General features: G+C 38.8%; 1 protein-coding gene across 5 annotated transcripts; it reads right to left on the bottom strand.

The window, feature by feature from the left end:
- Window positions 1-1,349: 1,349 nt before the first annotated feature.
- Window positions 1,350-20,514, bottom strand: LOC311056811 (uncharacterized protein). Of its 5 annotated transcripts, XM_084073628.1 has the most exons (9): window positions 20,357-20,514; window positions 20,208-20,267; window positions 18,980-19,291; window positions 18,425-18,700; window positions 16,126-16,233; window positions 15,994-16,009; window positions 15,805-15,902; window positions 15,593-15,640; window positions 14,905-15,185 (listed from the first exon to the last, which is right to left on the bottom strand). In XM_084073628.1, the coding sequence occupies exons 2-9, from the start codon at window positions 20,260-20,262 to the stop codon at window positions 15,109-15,111; spliced, it is 990 nt and encodes a 329-aa protein (XP_083929754.1). In that variant the 5' UTR covers window positions 20,263-20,267; window positions 20,357-20,514; the 3' UTR covers window positions 14,905-15,108. The 5 variants fall into 5 exon arrangements, with proteins under 5 accessions (XP_083929756.1, XP_083929757.1, XP_083929758.1 ...); XM_084073629.1 differs by lacking the exon at window positions 20,357-20,514 and having other exon boundaries at window positions 20,208-20,292; XM_084073630.1 differs by lacking the exons at window positions 14,905-15,185; window positions 15,593-15,640; window positions 15,805-15,902; ... (2 more) ...; window positions 18,425-18,700; window positions 18,980-19,291 and adding exons at window positions 1,350-1,743; window positions 2,698-2,844; window positions 3,768-4,043; window positions 4,407-4,718.
- Between the last annotated feature and the right edge of the window lie 364 nt (window positions 20,515-20,878).

Here is a 20,878-nt window from a genome sequence, read left to right as displayed (position 1 = left end):
ATAACCCCCAAGAGACAGTGGGGCCAGTAGCATGCCACTTGGACACAGGCCGGGGTCTGATCAGCCTTGGTCGTGTCGTCTGGAGGAGGGTGTCTGTTGCAAGACCCGAACACCCAGTGACTCCAGGAAACAACACTGATGATGATTTGTCAAAGTTTGTGCATCAGTTGATGTTTTATTAACTTCCATAAGCTTGTGCAGTACACTGGTTTGCAAAAACCATCATGTTGGTTAGTTTGTATTTATTTGATAGACTGACAGATTGATGTGCTTTCACTACTTTATTTTTTATAACAAAAAAATATATGAGTGCAGCTGTAATAACATTTTCCATGCAAATTTTTGTTTCCAGTTTTCTAGAGAGGCCCCCTGATCTTTAGACTTTTGGGCCTGTGCCCAGCATGCCAATTCAGAGATCCAGCTCTGTTTACATAAGCAATGTTGGTAAAACAGGCCAACATTTGTTAAATACAATCAGTTGAGAAAGACACAAATACTAAAATACACAAATATAACACTAATGCTTAAATTATGTGACTATAATTCAAATGTATTTGAGCAAGACAATTACAGATTGGGCCTTTAATGTTAAAGCATTAATAATGTGGTGTATCTAAACAACCTAATTTGTGCTCTCCACCATGTTGTCTGTGTTGTTCCTGCACAGACCGATACTTCAGAAAGCCTCTGGGGTTTAGTGCAAAGCTAAATAATAATGAACATACAGGACAGGTGAAAGGTTTAATTTTGAGTTAAGCCAGAATCCAACATGAAATGAGTTGATAATTGAACAGAACAATCATTGATATAATGGTGACCATACAAAGTGCATCCCTTCATTCTAAACAAAACAAAACAGAATGTTTTCCCCAATGCAATGTGTAAAAATGCCCTCCCATTGTAATAACATCAGAATGAGAATTTGAGATGTCAACATAAAAACATCAGGTGATTCCATAGCCATGAAGTTTAAAAAATACATGAATATTAATAACAATAATAGTAATAATAATAATTATTATTATTTGAAGATGAATTATTATTATTATACACTTTGCTTAAAACGCACAAAGTTACAAAGTGCTGCTCATAAAAGGACAAAAGAATGCAGTATGAAATCAATACATTAAGAGAATCAACAATAAAATTACAACATCCAAATTATGGAAAGGAAATTTTGAAAGAATTAAGCAATATCGCAAGATTAATAATGGAAACCAAAACTGGCACCCTATGGCTTAGTATTGTATGTGGTCCCTGATGAAGCATTCAGTAATGTTGCAAAGTGAGTTTTTTTTTTTTGAGACACTTAGACCACAACTCTGTCCCTGTCCACCACTCTATAGCCAAGAATAGACAGAGTCTGTGCAACCCAAGAAAAATCCTAATCTTAACCCATATCTCCAACCAACACAACAGTGTTGCTTCTTAGTCAGAATGGTGGTCCCTGACCCTGGCTCACCATCAGTAGAAAACCCCTGGCGTAGACCCTCAACCAGGGCAAAGAAAACCCTTGACAGAAAACAAAGAAACCATGGGAAGACTCACAAGTGTATGCTGACTGACGATTGAAAAATATCAATGGTCAGTCAGTGTCCATGGACATTCAATCAGGTCAGGAACTGGAAAACACAACGTTCCCATACACTACTTGATCATTTGTTGGGGGTGGATGTCTAGCCTTTTGTTTTTTCTTATTCACGGTGACGTCAGCATAGATAACACTGTCACGTTCAGAGTTACCTAGAATAAAGACAGAATGGGCAAAGTGTGAGATGCTGTAAATCAGGGGATTCTGACTTTCTTGTCCTAGGAAAATTGGTGTGGTAACCCCTGTTTTAGGATTGCAAAGACAAGCTACATTTAAAATGTATTACAGCAACTGATGACAAATGAGTTTCATACTGTGGTAGATAACTGCCTTGAGTAATGGAAGTTATTTCAAAACTCTACACACTATTCCTTTATACATCTTCCATTTCCTTGTTTATTTTTCTGCTTCCTCAAAATGCCCGGCCTGACCGACTGATGCGCAGCAGCTATAATTAAATTCTTTATTCATGGTGTGGTTATGATTTTCAAATGAGCATACAGTGTCTCTTTTTTTATATACATTTTTATCCCACGATTTTGTAACCCATTTTTTCACCCAGTGCCAATTGCCTATGTAATCCTGGGCGCTACACTCCCTCTGCCAGCCTAGGGAGAGCCTAGAGCCGAGCTCATGCCTCCTTCAATGCATGAGAGCTAGCAAGCCGCTTCTTATCACCCGACAGGGGGGAGGTTCCCTGGTTAGACGTAGCACGTGGAAGGAACACAGTTCCTTTCCCCTCCATCAGGCGCCCCGGCTGACCAGGGGGAGGCAGTATAGAGACCAGGATTACTGCATGTTTTTGTGAGGGTACCTACCCTAGGAGACACGGGAGAACATGCAAACTCCACACAGACTCCACACATACAGTGTCTCTTAAAGAGTCTTGACCCCCTAGTTGTACAGACACAAGATTTGCTGCATATATACATGCCCACAAGAGGAAGAATATACATTTTGGTAAGCCCATGATGACCTTTCCTCTATAATGCCATCACGTAGCCAAACTTTCAAATGAGAAAACTGTGGAGATTTTTAGGCCATGGCAGAGGTTTGCTTTCTTGCTGTATCTATACTCAGTAAATGTCAGTAGTTGTGCATTTTACCTGCATTAATAGTAGGGCAATCAGCCTGGGAGCTGGTTCTCTTACGCAGAATGAAGATGCAAACACACAGAGCCAGAAGGAAGTTGAGAGCGGTGGCAGCAATAATAGCTATAATCACAGTCACACCATCCAGCTTGAACGAGGAGTCTGGTTTTACAAGAGTTAAAGGTAGGGTAAGTGATTTTCTTTGGTTAAAATAAGTGTTAAATAGCTCTATATTCTGATAGTACTCATTTCTATAGACTGTTTGTTCAGTAAAAGGAGTCTCCTTGTCTCTCCAGCTCTTTATAAAACAGAAAATGCATTTTTGTTTCAGTTTCAGTTTCATTTCCAATGTTATCCAATCAGGATAGAGAACTCAGGATCAGGATATAGATTAAACAAGTGAAATTGGAAGTGATGACACTAAGAAATGAGCAGGCAAAATTGGAACTGGAACACTATAAAAATTAAGCTTAAAAATTGGTACTTTCTCCTGATTGGCTGAGATTTTGACACCTACCGGAAAATGTATTTTCTGTTTATTAAAGAGCTGGAGAGACGGGGAGACACCTGTTACTGAACAAACACTCTGTAGCAATGATTACTATCAGAATATAGTGCTTTAACCTTTTAACAAAATACTTTTTGTTTTAACCCAAAAATATCACTTACCCTACCTTTAAGACCATGAGAGTTTATGCCTTCCTAATGATTCACACTGTAGTTACTAAGTAATTTGCAGCCATGGAGCATCACACAAAATATATTTCGTTTATCTTTCCGTCAACAACATTGGTGCATTGGTTATATTTGAACAGTTTTCATCCCAACTTTAAATAAGGTACCATAAGTGCATTGTAGGAGGGGCAAACGGGTGCAATACGTTAGTCCGACAGCGCATTCCTCCGACAGCGCAGTGCTCCGACATTAAACAGTAAACCCGAACCAAACCCGCACCCTAACCCTAACCGCACGCGGATGCCACATAGTCAGAGAAAAGGTCTGTCGGATTAACGCATGCCTCCCGGGGCAAACAATGGTATCAACAAACTGACATCAACAAAAGTCAAGAATGATCTTTCTCTCACCTCCACAGGCTGTTAGCTGGATGACTGTTTGATTGACACTGACTTTGTTCTTAACTACACAAGTCAAGGGTCCCACTAATTGACCATGCAAGCTGATGCTGCTCAGTTTGGCATGGTCAGGTGTGGCACTGCTCAGTGACTGGCTGGTGGTCAGGGTCATTACTTGGTTGTCCAGCTTCCAGATGAACTCAAGGTCATCTCCCTTTGAAGAACAGCTGACCTTGTTCTCTTCTGGTGACACACACTCCTGAGATACATCTGACTCTGACACAGGAGCTGGAAAGCAAGCGCACACACACACACGCGAACAGCACGCACAATTTGATGTGTAACTCACAGTCACTTATTAAACTTTCAATTGTAGAGCCAAAAACGGTTCTATTACAGTCCGATTGTAACTGTTAAAAAAACATTTTTCTCTCCACTAAAAGTTGTATTGATATCTTATTAAATAAATTGTCCAATCAACCTAATTACAAGCCTATTAACCCCACCCCCCCAAAAAAATCATCATTGTATGCTATTCTCACATTTAGAAATACAGCACTGTCCATTTTTTTATTCTTCATTATTGCTAATAGAGAAATGTGTATATAAATATAAAAAAAAGCAAACAAACACATATATTTTGGAGCCTACCTTGTATTTGTAGTTTCATGGAGAATTTCCGCAGTAATGTACCCGATGGTTTACCAAATGTTTCCAACTGGTAATCTCCAGAATCTTTCTTCATTGAGGAGTCCAGCCTTAAAGTTCCATTGGGTAAGAATTGACATCGCTTTTCCCATTCCCCAATGCAGTTTGTTTTTTTTGTTGTTAGAATTGTAAATGTGTCTCTTTTAAACTGAATCGTCTCTTTTGTATCATTAGAGGTCAGATGAATTGACAGAGGCTCCCCCAATGCTCCAAAACAAGTTTTGTTACCTTCAGCCAAATTACACACTGTAGAACCTGGTTAAGAGAAATAAAATACAACAGAAATAAATATACTGGTGTATGGTGTCGGTGTATTTATTTCATCTGGGGGAGGGGGTGATGCCACAATACTATTTCCAAGACATTAAAATACCCAGTTTACCCAGTCAAAATTTGCAAGAAAAAATGTTAATAGCTAAAATAACAGATCTACACGTGTCGCAACAAACTGTTATTAAAAAACGTACACAGGATAAAACACGCATGTAATATGGTTCAGCAGTGCTCCTTTTCCTCAGAACTATTTCATGTACACTTTGTATATTTGATGAAAAATTACATTTTAAAATAAAGACTTTAAAAATGGGAACAGTTGTAACCATTCATATATTAAATGATAATTAAAGACAGTTCTCATGTACTGCTATTCATTTTCCCTTGAACTATTTGCAATAAGAGATTGACAAAATGGTGAAAAATGCAGATTTTTATTGAAACCTACCTTGTGCATTTGCTGTCAGTGCCAGAGCTGTGGTGATGATGATGTATATAGAGTTCATTTCCTCTGTTAAACAAAGTGAATAGAGGAGGTTCAAGGTTCAAGGTTGGTCTCTATTGTTACATTTTGTGTATGGGTACATACTGTAAGAGTAAAACTTACTTTTGTTTCGGTTTCCTTCAGACAATGTAGCAGCAAAGGTAATATAAATAGTAAAGAAAAAAAGAGAAAATAGAGAAAAAGCAAGAGCAAAAAAAGAGTCAGTAATCTAATATAACAGTAATAAGATAATAAAATCAGCGCATATGTAGCCTACAATGTAGGCCTATACAGTATATACAACTTCAGCATTTATCAGTAGCTGCATTGAGCGGCAGGTGCGTCTGGTGGCTTAGCCAGTTAGTGCACACTATGCTTCTTGTGTGTGTGATGGTTAAAATCTGACTGTCCCCCTCTCTGTCCGTGGTTTCCTGTTGCTCTGCACACAAATCTATCTGATTATAAAGCATACAAAATGCAGAAATAATTGTAAAGAAGTATAGATTTGAGCTTGGTGGTGTTTGTGTTTTTGGTGATCAGTGATACAAACCTGTCTTCTGCTTATACAGTAGCTAATGCACAATGTGTCTCCACCTGTCTCTACTCATATTCATAGACTGATTAAACAATATAGCAGGAACATAGTGTTCCTGAGCAGCCTCAGGTAAAGGCCAGAGCATAACCCAACAGAAAATAAATGTGCAGAAGTAATACAATAATAATATTTTTGTATTGAATTAAAATCTCATTAATGTACTTACATGAGTAAAAGGTGTTGTTATGTGTATTGGAACAGCATGAAATTGAGGATGACTGCTACTGTAGAGGGGGTGGAGACAAACACTATTGTTAAATGTGAGGTGTGGTATATGGTTTGTGGTAGGATGGATGAAAAGCAAAAGTGTACATGTTTAATTCAATACTTGAGCAGGCACTATGAACAATAACGCAAACATGGTACACATGGTAGGAGCAAAGCTAATCAGGGACTAGATAGCTAGACAGCTATCTAGACAGACAGACAGACAGACAGACAGACAGACAATGATAATTTTTAATTATGCACAATAGAGGATAACTGTGACACCGACGTGATCCCACTAATGACATAACTTTTTCGACCATTAATATTTAGAAATCGAATGGATTTGTTCTTATTAACAGTAGGGTAATTGCAGTGAGTTAACTAAATGTTTACCTGCACAGTCAATGGTTTATGTAATTTCAATTCTGTAAGTGCACTACTAAGTTGATTAGTGGTTGGAACAAGAACATTGACGCTTCCACTTGTATTGACTAAAGTGCACTGTAGATGATGATGGGACCATTCGGCTTCACTTCTGGTGTTGTTGACTATGTGTATTCATTGTAAGACAGGTGCTAAATGTTTTTAAATTGAGTGCACTCAATCATCGAAACTTCTTAAAGGACCATACCGATGCATGTATACATACGTTACCTTACAACTTTGGACAGTTTTTCAAAGCATATACGGTCACTTTTTAGATTTTCAATTGCATTTTTATTCTTTCCAGGAAACAATGGTTTAATTTCAGTGCAGTATGAAAACCAGCTTGCAGAGACTTGCTTGAGATAGGTATTTGAGAAGTCTAGACAAAACGTTGCATGTCTGTTGATGGACATGTGTGATATGAAAACCACAGCTTGTTCCATTGCCTGTTTCAACAGTAGCCACAGCTAAAGTTTACTTTGTTTACTGCAGAGAGAGAGAGAGAGAGAGAGAGAGAGAGAGAGAGAGAGAGACGGACGGATGTGGTAAGATAGTGGTAGATTGAGGAAGCTGGTGTGAAGACAACTCAGCGAAGTGTTCACCTTACCCATGATGCATTGTATTTAGTGATGCGTGTTTTCTTGTGATTAAAAGAGGGTTTTGGTTCAGCATAATAATGCTTCTTAAATTTTAATATAATGAATTGGACAGCTAAAATATAGTCTGTACACTGTAGCTATTATAGCTATATCGAAACTGTGAGTAGTCTCTAAACGACTGAGCTACTTGGGCACTAACCACACCACTCAAAAGCTGATCATCCAGTTAAGGTCAACACCTCCTCCTACATCCTGCAGATACCCACGTCACAGACACAGGGGTGCAAGTGACAGTGGAGGCAGTGTGGTTGCACTGGGGCCCTTTGGGTGGGGAGCAGGATAAAGAGCGGGCCCTCCTACAATGTGTTTGCAGGAGAATGGTCACACACAGACAAGCACGCACGCACGCACACACGCATGCACACTGAATCTGATTGACGGTCCAATTTTCCCTCAGCCTATAATTGCATGATTAGGAACGCAACCTAGTACAAATGACTTACTGTACTCAAAATACTGCAGGATTTTGACATGACACATTAGTGCATGTTTTTGTTGTTACTTCTTTAAAGGTTCATGTAGCAGGGTGAGCATTGTCTATCTCTCTCCTCGCCACCTTGCCACCTCTGCCCATATTCTCCACTCACTCCTATTAGTGGGACGATAGTCAACAATTGTGTGTGAATGACATCTGCCTGATTGACACTTGCCGTTTAAAGGCAGCAGTAAATTCTGTTCACCATGAGAGTCTCTGCTGTGATGCTGTCTCCATGGTATTCTTTGAGACACACATATTTGGGGGCATGGCTGAGTATGCCAATGTCTTCTAGGTGCAAACAACCCACGTATCAGCATTGAGCTTCTGAGATATATAATGTTGCACACAAAAAGGAGCCAAATCCATGCATCCATTCTTTGCACCGCCAACACACACTTGATGTCGATTCCCTCCCCCTATTCGTGTGCACTAGGTCATGATGTCACTGTTGTTAAAACAATACTGTTATTCCAAGTATGCCAATTGCGGTTGATCTTTGGCTTTAGTCAGTTACTACTAGAACAGGTATATCTCTCCATCTTGCAGTATGTTTGAGCGATCATCAGCCAGATCCCATGCATAATTATGAACATGACAGTTTGTTTTAATGTTGCATTTTCTGTGTGCTAACGCTGACCGATGGCCCACTTGGATTACTATGGGTTAACTAGCTGAGTATTGCAGGTAGTTTGGTAGTCTTCCCCTTTTTACGGTAAGCTTGTGGCACACTTGTGAAAATAAAATTGTTTTGTTCTTATAGTGATCTACCACATAGCAATGGGCTATCACGCAACTCTGCATCCTGTGCCTGAATACGCTCGGTTTTGGGTATGCAGGTATCTGACAGTGTTTTTGCTTAGCTTGGGCTGAAATAATTGCTGCTTGGCTGGGAGTTGAGTGGACCTTGTGTTGCTGCATGCATGGCCAGATTTAGGGGGTAGGGGCCCATGGGCTTGAGTCATTTTGTGGTCTAGCCACCCTAGACCACAAAATTATAAGATACAACTACTCCAACCAAAACAAATGAATCCCAATATTTTATTGGCATAATTCAAAGGATGAAATTGTCCCCCAAAACACATGGCACTCAGTTTACATACATATTTACACTCAAAGGACCAGTTTTAGTTTAGTTTAGTTTATTTCGGTCACAATTCTTTTTTTTACATAACAGTTAAACATGCATTACAATTAAGTCAACAAGATGACTTTTGGCCGAAAAGGTATGGGCTGAAGCCGAAGCTTATTTTTCCCACCTTATTACCATTTAAATTAATTATCACAGTAGCATAAAACATAAGAAACAAAAATAAACAACATTTTGGTTTACATATATTTTTCAGAAGAAACAAAGGTATACCTTATACTAAATAGTAGCATTTATACCATCACCATTAAAATGATGTACTTCTTTTCATAATCATATTATATATCAATGTTTATTACTATTATTATATAATGGTAACCAATAACTATCATATTATGATAGTTACCACAATAGACATAGGCTCTCGAGCTTTTTGTGTTTTATCTTTTTGACACATTTGTATAAATATATGATCATGAAGAAAAAAAAGCAAGGCTGTTCTGTGAGGACAACAGAAAAACTAGTATATTATGCATTGTCAAAGTTATTTGTTAATTACAGCATCAAGAGAAAAATCACACCATAGCGTATTCATATTGTTCAGTTGAGAGAAGAATAGGACAATATAATTAAATTGAAACAAATTATTCATCATATCCGGGTTGTCTAGTAGGATACTTTCCAATTTGACTATATATATTTTTTTAAACTATAATTCAAGGGCCCTTTTAGCCAAGGGTATAGGGTAGCCCATGAATAAATCTGTCCCTAGCTGGATGGACTGTGTGCTCCAGCCCAGGAACCATTTCCGTGGCCTTCAGTAACCTCACTTTTACATGCTGTCTTTTTTGTCTGTTTTTCATTTAATTTAGTACCAGCAAATGTATCAAATGTATTTATGAAGCATATTTACAAACAACTACTGTTGAACCAAAATTGTGTATATTAAAATTGCCTAGCACTAGAAAAGTGTGCTCCCTGGATTTCAGATCTCTCCCAGGCCGAGTTTGTTGTACTGTATATAGGGAATTGCAATAATCCGAACAGGATGATATAAGGGCATGGATGACTATTTATAGGTCTTGGACAGAGAAAAATGGCAAGATTTTGGCAAGACCAAGCTGGTCTAATGCTAAGTGTCTTATTTCATTGTGTTGATGGTTATTGTCTGTAGAATCTGTATATTTGTGTTTGTTTTGTTTAGTCAGTCTAATAAATACAATCTAAAGGTCTCCAGCATTGCACAGGCTTATGAAACTATTTCATATTTTGACACCACTTGTTTGTTTCACTCTGTAGGAAACAAAAAAAAATGTCCAAAAGAGAGAAGTATGACTAAGTTGCAGAAGCAGACAATTTTATCATCAACATAATCTCTCACACTAAACAGAAATGTTGCTAAATAACACTGAATGTGGTTTGGCCCCTATGACAGGGGAAACTCTTTTGGTGCTACAGTATATTATGTAGCACATCTGTCACATATTTAAATATAAGTCTGCAAATAATGTGAGCACTAGAATTGTTAAAATATTAATAATAAATATAGCTGCAAGCAGCAATGAGCGGTTTCGAGAATAATGGCAGACTGGCAGACTGTGACAGAGTGGCAGACTGGCAGACTGGCAGACTTTGACAGAGTGGCAGACTGGCAGACTGTGACAGAGTGGCAGACTGGCAGACTGGCAGACTGTGACAGACTGTGGCAGACTGGCAGACTGGCAGACAGACAGACTGTGGCAGACTGGCAGACTGGCAGACAGACAGACAGTGACAGAGTGGCAGACTGGCAGACTGTGACAGACTGGCAGACTGGCAGACTGTGACAGAGTGGCAGACAGACAAACAGACAGACTGTGACAGAGTGGCAGAGTGGCAGACTGGCAGACAGACAGACAGTGACAGAGTGGCAGACTGGCAGACAGACAGACTGTGGCAGACTGGCAGACTGGCAGACAGACAGACAGTGACAGAGTGGCAGACTGGCAGACAGACAGACAGTGACAGAGTGGCAGACTGGCAGACAGACAGACAGTGACAGAGTGGCAGACTGGCAGACAGACAGACTGTGACAGAGTGACAGAGTGGCAGACTGGCAGACTGGCAGACAGACAGACAGACAGACAGTGACAGAGTGGCAGACTGGCAGACAGACAGACAGTGACAGAGTGGCAGACTGGCAGACAGACAGACAGTGACAGAGAGAGAGAGAGAGAGAGAGAGGGAGAGGGAGAGGGAGAGGGAGAGAGAGAGAGAAGGGGAGAGAGAGAGAGAGAGAGAGAGAGAGAGAGAGAGAGAGAGAGAGAGAGAGAGAGAAAAGAAAGAGAGAGAGAGAGAGAGAGAGAGAGAGGGAGAGAGAGAGAGAGGCAGTGAGAAAGAGAGGCAGTAAGAGAGAGAGCGAGAGAGAAGAAGTGAACATGCATTAATTAACAAAGTCATGATTTTTGTTCAGTAAATTATATTTGGACCGGTTAAATTGAGGTTTGAACCAGGGACCTATAGACTTGTGGGTAGACAGTGTAAAGGATAAGGATAATTCCAGGTCCGTTCATGAAAGTCCTTGCGGTCTTGTTTCCAATGAGGGCCTGTGAGCAATTAGGGGTTAAGAGTCTTGCTCAGGGACAAATTTCATTTCATCGACACATTTGCTGGCCTGGCCTGGAATCGTACCTGGGGCAACCAGGGCCTCTGGCTCCCTAGGTGGGCTCACTAACCACTCAGCTATGGCCACAGTACAGACTGAGCCATTGGATAGACAGAATTGGATTTCATATGTGGTAAGTTATCATACAGCATGGGTTGCTTATTATATACATACAAGCTCATAACGCGTCACATTGTAGATCGGCTGTATGTGGTTACTGTAGGTGTTGTATTAATAATTACATCTGCAAAGTAACAAGTAACTAAAGCTGTCATCTGCTGTAATTGCAGTAGAGTAGAGTAGTAAAGTAAAAGTACCTAAAAATTGTACTGTGCATGTGGCAGGTGTGATTGGTGATGAGTGAGAGGGGTGGATCCAATCCATGGGAATAGGGGGAATTCCAAATGATGATCACCTCAACGCATTGTTGGGGACAGGGATCGAACCAGCGACCTATGGATTCACAGGCTGCCTCTCTTCTCATTGAGCTAGAGATATGGCCTCCCTGATGGTGTCTGTTGACACTGTCACACTCTACTGGTGGAGCTATTGAATCGACAGCATCAGATAGTGAGAAAGGAGAATCCAACAACACAAAACAAAAGGGCAAATGAATTACGTCATACATTGAAAATAACTACTTTCAAGTATGCATTTCTCGTTATCTTTAACAATTGCACATGCATTGATACAGTCATGTTGTGTGCAATGCAATTGAGTTGAGGTCTGCATGAGGTGAGATTTGAACCAGCGACCCTGTGGTATCAAGGCAGATGATTAAGCCATTGGGCCAACAGACCCGAACTGATGAAAAAGGAGTTCACACACATGACACACTTTCACGCAAATTGCTCAGAAATGCTGGATTTAAATGTTTTTCAAACTGCTCAAAATTGCAGACAATCTAAGGGCGGAGCTTACTGGTCAAAGTGATAGATATGTTCCTCATTGATACAGTCATGTTGTGTGCAATGCAATTATAATGAAGTCTACCTGAGGTGGGATTCGAACCAGCAACCCTGTGGTTTCAAGGCAGATGATTAAGCTATCAAGCTATTGAACCTACACACCTGAACTAGTGAAAAGGGAGTTCAAACACATGACACACTTTCACGCAAATTGCTCAGAAATCCTGGATTTAAATGTTTTTCAAACTGCTCAAAATTGCAGACAATCTAAGGGCAGAGCTTACTGGTCAAAGTGATACATGTGTTCCTCATGAGTCAAGGCACATGTGTAAGCAGGTTTAACGGCTGTCGGCCAAACGAGGCATGACTTTTGCCTGTTTAAAGTTTGCATTTTCAAAAAATTGCTATAGCGCCCCCCTTTGACCAATTGGAGTAAGATTGGTTTCAGTGATACTTGGAATGACCTTCTACAATATTGCAAAGTGTCAAACAAATGCGAGTCTGCATGTATGTTTTAGGGGCAGATGAATAATTGTCATAAAACTGCAATTTTCATTGGCTTATAAAAAGCTTAACGTTTTCACTTATGGAAAATCTGCTTGCTCACGTCTGTCGGCATTGGTCATTCATTGATACAGTCATGTTGTGTGCAATGCAATTGAGTTGAGGTCTGCATGAGGTGAGATTTGAACCGGCGACCCTCTGGTATCAAGGCAGATGATTAAGCCATTGGGCCAACAGACCCGAACTGATGAAAAGGGAGTTCACACACATGACACACTTTCACGCAAATTGCTCAGAAATAGTGGATTTAAATGTTTTTCAAACTGCTCAAAATTGCAGACAATCTAAGGGCGGAGTTTACTGGTTAACAATTGCACATGTATTCATTGATACAGTCATGTTGTGTGCAATGCAATTATAATGAATTCTACATGACGTGGGATTCGAACCAGGAACCCTGTGGTTTCAAGGCAGATGATTAAGCCATTGGGCCAACAGACCTGTACTAGTGAAAAGGGAGTTTACACACATGACACACTTTCACGCAAATTGCTCAGAAATCCTTGGTTTAAATGTTTTTCAAACTGCTCAATATATTTCGGAATGGAAACTAGTGGAAAATAGTCGATCTACAAGCTCACAACGCGTTGCTATCTAAAAAGGTGTGAGATTGTAGATCGGCTATTTTCACAAGAAAGTATGTCATACATAAAAAACAACTACTCTCAAAAGCATTTCGTGTTATTGTCTAAACATTGCACATGTCTGAATTAACAGGGTCATGTTTTGTACAATGCAATTTAAATGTGAACTGTAATAAGTGGGATTCGAACCAGGGACCTTTGGCACATGAGACTCACACATACTGGTGGAGCTATCCAATACACAGCCTTAGACAGTGAAAAGGGAGAATCCAACAAAACAAAACAAAAGCGCGAATGAAGTACGTCATACATTGAAAATAACTACTTTCAAGTATTCATTTCTCGTCATCTTTACCAATTGCACATGTATTCATTGATATAGTCATGTTGTGTGCAATGCAATTATAATTAAGACTACCTGAGGTGGGATTCGAACCGGCTACCCTATGGTTTCAAGGCAGATGATTAAGCGATCAAGCTATTGAACCAACACACCTGAACCTGTGAAAAAGGGCCTCAAACATGTATTTGACACAGTTTCATGCAAATTGCTCAGAAATCCTGGATTTAAATGTTTTTCAAACTGCTCAAAATTGCAGACAATCTAAGGGCAGAGCTTACTGGTCAAAGTGATACATGTGTTCCTCATGAGTCAAGGCACATGTGTAAGCAGGTTTAACGGCTGTCGGCCAAACGAGGCATGACTTTTGCCTGTTTAAAGTTTGCATTTTCAAAAAATTGCTATAGCGCCCCCCTTTGACCAATTGGAGTAAGATTGGTTTCAGTGATACTTGGAAGGACCCTCTACAATATTGCAAAGTGTCAAACAAATGTGAGTCTGCATGTATGTGTTAGGGGCAGATGAATAATTTAAAAAAAGCTGCAATTTTCATTGGCTTATAAAAGCTTAACGTTTTCACTTATGGAAAATCCGCTAAGTTACGTTTGTCGGCATTGGTCCAAAGTTCATGTGTATACAGTTTCGTACAGATTGCTCATAAATCCCAGGAGAAGTGATTTTTTTACTGCTTTTTACTGCTTTTCATAGAATTCGAAATGGTGGGAGATCTAAAGGTCAGAGGTCAAAAGTCAAACAGTGAAAGTTGTTAGGCATGAGGAGACGCATGTGTGTATCGAAGTTTCATGGCTGTAGGTCGAACAGGGCATGAGCTGTACCTGTTCAAAGTTGGCATATTTCAATTGAGTGCTACAGCGCCACCCTTTGGCCAATGGTTGTGAGTTTCGGGTTTTCGCCGTTTGGCATAGCCCTCTACCATATTGCCGAATTTCATAAGAAGTGACCAGGCGGTTAGGCCAGAACTGGCAAAACCGGCGGAAGAATAATAATGAAAGTGTAGAGATGTAATAGGGTTCGAAGCCTTACAGGCTCTCGAAACCTAATAAAGTTATAATTTCTTAGAGATAAATACAAGTAGCCTTCAGACAACATGTCACAATCTGTACAAACATTTAACAGAATACCCAGCTATTCATGCACAACATTAGACCAAACAAGTGTTGCATTGCAGTGTTTATTCCACTGTCTTGTACTCTATACAGTTGTTTGTTTGTTCGTTTGTTGAATAATTACCATGATTTGGCTATTAAAATAAATGTGACCAAACTCTCAAATCTCTTGACCTTTTTTGTGTTTTATCCTTTTGATAGATTTGTCAAAAACAGGGGGGTTAGGTTTGTTAGCCGCCATTCTCACCGCTGGTCTAGCAACTACCTCATGGGTTTCGATATCCCCCAGATGTATTGGATCTCAGATCGTCTGTCAATGGGAGACTAGGTTGTACACGTATATCTAAGGAAACAAAATGTAATACAGGATACAATCTTATTGAACAAGCATTATAATTATTACATTATAATATATATATATCCTGGCATTTTATTTACTGCAGCTTTTTATTACTGTCAAAAACTGCATACAATACACACAGCATTACCACCCTGTAAAACATTCAACATAAGTTGAAAGTTTTGTAAGCTTTGCAGAATGTTTGTAATACTTTAATAATTTGATGACTTAGTGGGTGGATTAACATTCCCATTTTTGTCGTTAGTGAGTTTAATTTTAACAGATCACACAGATCTCTACTCCATGGAAATGTCCTCAATATGTGCCTCAAAAAATGCAGAATTCTGGAAAATGATTCTACTAATCAAGATTGTAATAAAGTTAGACAATATTTAAACAATGTACTGTACCATTTTCATGGTCAGGAGAGTGAAGTACTCCATAGACATCGGTGTTGCCTGGTAAACAAACAAGAATTAAAGTGGACAAACTGGTCATTTTCTTGTTTCAATTTAGTAATTAAATTATTCTGCTTGTTAGTACAAAATGTACCAAAAAAAAGAAAATAATTGAACTTTTTAGGTTCAGGTTAGAGCCAACATGGATTAGTTCAAAGGCTGACCGTGCTGTAGCGGACAGTATATGTCATCTGGAGCCACATTTTGTTTGGTACGCTGGTCTGCAGCTGAGCCCTGATTGGTTCCCTGAGACTGAATGGGTCTAAAATGAAAAAAAATGTTTAGCAGCATAAAGAAATAAACAAGATTTATACTACTGTCATGCTTAAGAATAGATAGACTACTGTACTTACCTGATGCAACATAGACCTGTAAAAAAAAAAAGGCCACATACTGTAGGTACTGTAAGTTGTCCTTCAAATTGCTTTGCCATGGTATTGAGTTCCTCAGTGATTGTAATACTAGAAGTAAGTACCACTACTCACCTTTGGATGATCTGATACGACACAGCAGGAGCAGCAGGGTCATCAGTAGAATTACCACAAGTAGTCCTATAATCATTCCCACATGTAGAGAACACTGTTCCACAGGCACTGATAGCAAAGAGATGCCATTATAAACAGACTGAAATACACTGCTGTACACTCAATGCTACAAACCGAAATCAGTAAGATTATATTGTAAAAAATAATTATAATGGTTTAACTGATGGTATAAGCTACAATTAGTTTGAGAGAGAAGCTCATAAACAGCTAAAAGACACGCACATCCCAGACCATAATATAGGCTGGGTGCTGGATCAAAAAAGGTTAAACAGTATGCTTGTTGACACTGCTTTTCTTTTGTTCCTTTACTTTACTTTTTACTACTACTAAACAGGAGAAGAACCATATTATACTACTTTCAGTGGTGGAAAAAGTACTAAAATGTTTCACTTAAGTAAAAGTATCAATATTGCAATGTACTGTAGAAACACTCTGTTACAAGTAAAAGTCCGGTAATCAAAATTTACTTGAGTAAAAGTACAAAAGTATTGGCATCAAAATATACTTAAAGTACCAAAAGTAAAAGTAGTCATTATGCAGAATGTCCCATAATATGTCTAAAATAGCCGATCTACAAGCATACAACACGTCGCATCATGACATGTTGTGAGCTTGTATATTGGCTATTTTCAAATGGCCAAAGTTTAGATAGGGCTGAAGTGGTTATGTATGTTGTGTAATAGTAATCAAAATCTACAAAGTAACTACTGTATTAACTACCAATCAAAGTTTTAAAATAATTGTAGTGGAGTAAAAAGTACAATAGTTGTCTCTGAGATGTAGCGGAGTAGATGTAAAAATATAGAAAATTGGAAATACTCTAGTAAAGATACCTCAAAATTGTACTCAAGTACAGTACTTGATTAAATGTACTTAGTTTCTTTCCACCCCTGACTACTTTGAGAGAACTATCAAATTGTAATATTAATCTAGATTATCCGGATCCCTCTATTTCTTTTGCTAATGAGCGATGATTGGAACGATGATTGTTAGACAGACCCTGATGAAGACCTTCTAGGTCGATATATGTTGGTCATAATGTTTTGCCTTGCTCTAAATAAATATGATATTTTTTTCATCAAAGACGGAGTGCCTTGGAATTATTTTCCAAGTCTGCAGTCCACACCAATCGGGAGTTAAGCAGTACTTCTTTGAAAACCCTTTTTTGTTCATACAGTATGCTCCTACCCGTATCACCAAAGAGCATTTATCTATCTCTTCTTTTGTTAATGACTTCTTAAATATCACTCAATCTTTTAACTTGAAGCGTGTTCTTCACGTTTAAGTTAGTGCTAGACTGACTTAACCGTGATCATACATCTAATGTTCATGGCCCTGGATGGCGTCTACAAAAGAATGCTATGAATGGCACTTGATGTCACATGGTAGGATCTTATCAGAAATGTGGATATCTATGGGAGCCTCCTGCGGGTCACAAAGAAATAAGCATGAGGCTGGCAGGGCACTGTGTCAGGCACCCGGAACTGATGGCAAGCAAACTGACACTGTGGGAGCCAACCCAAGGAAAGCTATCTTCCTTGTATACTGCTCTCCCAGGTGTCACAATGAACCAGACACATACGTGTCTCATTATTAAAGAGATTATGCCGCAAAATGTTCCTTAATCTTTTTGGCTAATGTTAAAATAATCTAATAGGCGGATGTCCTCACTTTCCTGCCATGGAGTGCGACACTGCAAGTGCTGTCGAATTAGTGCTGCCTATACGCAGTACACTACTGTATGGAGTGCAAAACACACATACTGTAGAGAGGTCCTATCACGTTCACTTTAGTTTGTATTACTTTGATAGCCTGACTGATCAGCTGGTTGACAGGCTTTGGCTGCATGCTGACTTCTTTTTCATTTGAATGTAAAGTTGGACAGATGTCATTTTAATTCCGGATTTGTGTTCCCAGTCCACCCGTATACAAACGTAATTGACACTAGGAATTAACAATCAGCATCCTTTGTCATAGCCCAGTTCCCTTCCAGTGTCATGTTCCATTTCATACACTTGCATAACCCCAATAATTCTGTCATCACATGCCACACACACACAGAAAGATGGAGGGCATATGTACCTCCCAGTGGAGATTTGTGCTCTATTAAGTGCATCCTTTTGTTTTGTGTGTAGGTTTTTCACCCCCACATGAATTAAGATACGTGTATTTCAGTAAATGGTTACTGATAAAATATCTTCTGACATCAATAAAAAGTCAAGAATGATCCTTCTCTCACCTCCACAGGCTATTAGCTGGATGACTGTTTGATTGACACTGACTTTGTTCTTAACAACACAAGTCAAGGGTCCCACTAATTGACCATGTAAGCTGATGCTGCTCAGTTTGGCATGGTCAGGTGTGGCACTGCTCAGTGACTGGCTGGTGGTCAGGACCTTTACTTGGTTGTCCAGCTGCAAGATGAACTCAAGGTCATCTCCCTTTGAAGAACAGCTGACCTTCTTCTCTTCTGCTGATACACAATCCTGAGATACATCTGACACTGACACAGGAGCTGGAAAGCAAACGCACGCACGCACGCACGCACGCACAAACAGCATGCACAATTATATTTTTTCTGTCCACTTAAAGTTGTATTGATATCTTTTTTTTTTTTATCCAATCGACCTAATTACAAGCCTATTAACCCCTAAAGAAATCATCATTGTATGCTATTCTCACATTTAGAAATACAGCACAGTCCATTTTTTTATTCTTCATTATTGCTAAGAGAGAAATGTGTCTAGAAAAAACAAAAATAAACAAACAAATAAACACAAATTGGAGCCTATACCTTGTATTTGTAGTTTCATGGAGAATTTCCGCAGTGATTTACCAGAGGAATCAAATGCTTCCAACTGGTAATCTCCAGAATCATTCTTCACTGTGGAGTCCAGCCTTAAAGTTCCATTGTGTAAGAATTTACATCGATTTCCCCATTCCCCAACGCAGTTTAGTTTTTTTATTGTTAGAATTATGTAATTGCCTCTTTTAAACACAATCTCTATGTCAGCATTACTTGTAGAGGTCAGACGAATTAACAGAGGCTCCCCCAACGCTACAAAACAAGTTTTGTTACCTTCAGCCAAATTACACACTGTAGAACCTGGTAAAGAGAAAGAAAATACAATAGAAAATCTATCAATATAAATACTAGTGTATGGTGTAGGTATCATAATACATTACTAATATATTTATTTCATCTGGGGGATGGGTTGATGCCACAATACTATTTCCAAGTCATGTCATTAAAATACCCAGTTTACCCAGTTTGCTATGAATTTGTTTTAACATTGTAATTATGACAAAGGACACTGTGCCAACCTATTTGAGTCCATGTGGAATTTGTTAAGTAAAGTCATAATGTGTAACCACTTTCCATTTTAGGTTTATTTATTTATTTTTGTAACACCTTTGGTTGTTGGAAATGCAATTCCCATAGTTTGAAACAAAAATCTGGGAAGTACCGCTCCAGAACGAATGGTGCAGGGTCCTACATAGAGGGGGTCACCAGTATATCAAGGATATTTTGGAATGCAACAACATTATTAGAAAAGGTATTATCTAAATACTATAATAAACATATTTCCGGTTAATTTCTGATTCTACATTTTGGCGCAAGTGTCAGGGTCATACACTCGTGACTAAGGGTGGAACAGTTAATCAAATGAAAGTTGTTTTTTTTTATAGCTAAAATAGCTGATGTATAGCAGATCTATACGCGTCCCAACGAGAAAGAAACTTTTTTTAAATTAAAAAAGTTACACAGTATAAAACACAGTACAAATATAGTATTTTTTCTGCATGTAATGTGGTTCAGTAGTGCTCCTTCCCTTAGAATTATTTCATGTACAGTTTGTATATTTGATGAAAAATTACATTTAAAAATAAACACTTTATAAATGGGAACAGTAAATGATGATTAAAGACAGTTCTCATGTACTGCTTTTCATTTTTCCTTGAACTATTTGCAATAAGAGATTGATAAAATGGTGAAAATATGCAGATATATTGAAACCTACCTTGTGCATTTGCTGTCAGTGCCAGAGCTGTGATGATGATGTATATGGAGTTCATTTCTTCTGTTAAACAAAGTGAATAGAGCAGGTTCAAGGTTGGTCTCTATTGTTACATTTTGTGTATGGGTACATACTGTAAGAGTAAAACTTACTTTTGTTTCGGTTTCCTTCAGACAATGTAGCAGCATAGGTATATAAATAGTAAAGAAAAAAAGAGAAAATAGAGAAAAACAAGAGCAAAAAAAGAGTCTGTAATCTAATACTACAGTAATAAGTTAATAAAATCAGCCCATATGTAGCCTACAATGTAGTCCTACAGTATATACAACTTCAGCATTTCAGTAGCTGCATTGAGCAGGTCAGGCGTGTCTGGTGGCTTAACCAGTTAGTGCACACTAAAGCGTGATGGTTCAAATCTGAGTGTCTCCCCTTTCTGTCTGTGGTTTCCTGTTGCTCTACACTGATCTATCTGATTATAAAGCATACAAATGCTGAAATAAATGTAAAGAAGGAAGGAGGTTTGTGTTTTTGGTGATCAGTGATACAAACCTGTGTCTTCTGCTCATAGTTAATGCACAATGTGTCTTCACCTGTATCTACTCATATTCATAGACTGATTAAACAATATACAGTAGCAGGAACATATTGTTCCTGAGCAGCCTCAGGTTAAAGGC

The sequence above is a fragment of the Gymnoscopelus microlampas genome, assembly GCF_963454915.1.
Source record: "Gymnoscopelus microlampas genome assembly, chromosome: 12".
Taxonomy (NCBI): Eukaryota; Metazoa; Chordata; class Actinopteri; order Myctophiformes; family Myctophidae; genus Gymnoscopelus; species Gymnoscopelus microlampas.
This window is presented reverse-complemented; position numbering and strand designations above follow the sequence as displayed.

Bases quoted from the DNA above. Each gene is read 5' to 3' on its own strand.
- LOC311056811 (XM_084073628.1), bottom strand. From the start codon at position 20,262: ATGAACTCCATATACATCATCATCACAGCTCTGGCACTGACAGCAAAT. The intron at 18,701-18,979 runs GTATAGGCTCCA...TTTGCTTTCCAG, and splicing joins CATGAAACTACAAATACAAG to CTCCTGTGTCAGTGTCAGAT. The intron at 15,186-15,592 runs GTACAGTACATT...TTGTTTCCTTAG, and splicing joins CTCTCCTGACCATGAAAATG to ATATACGTGTACAACCTAGT.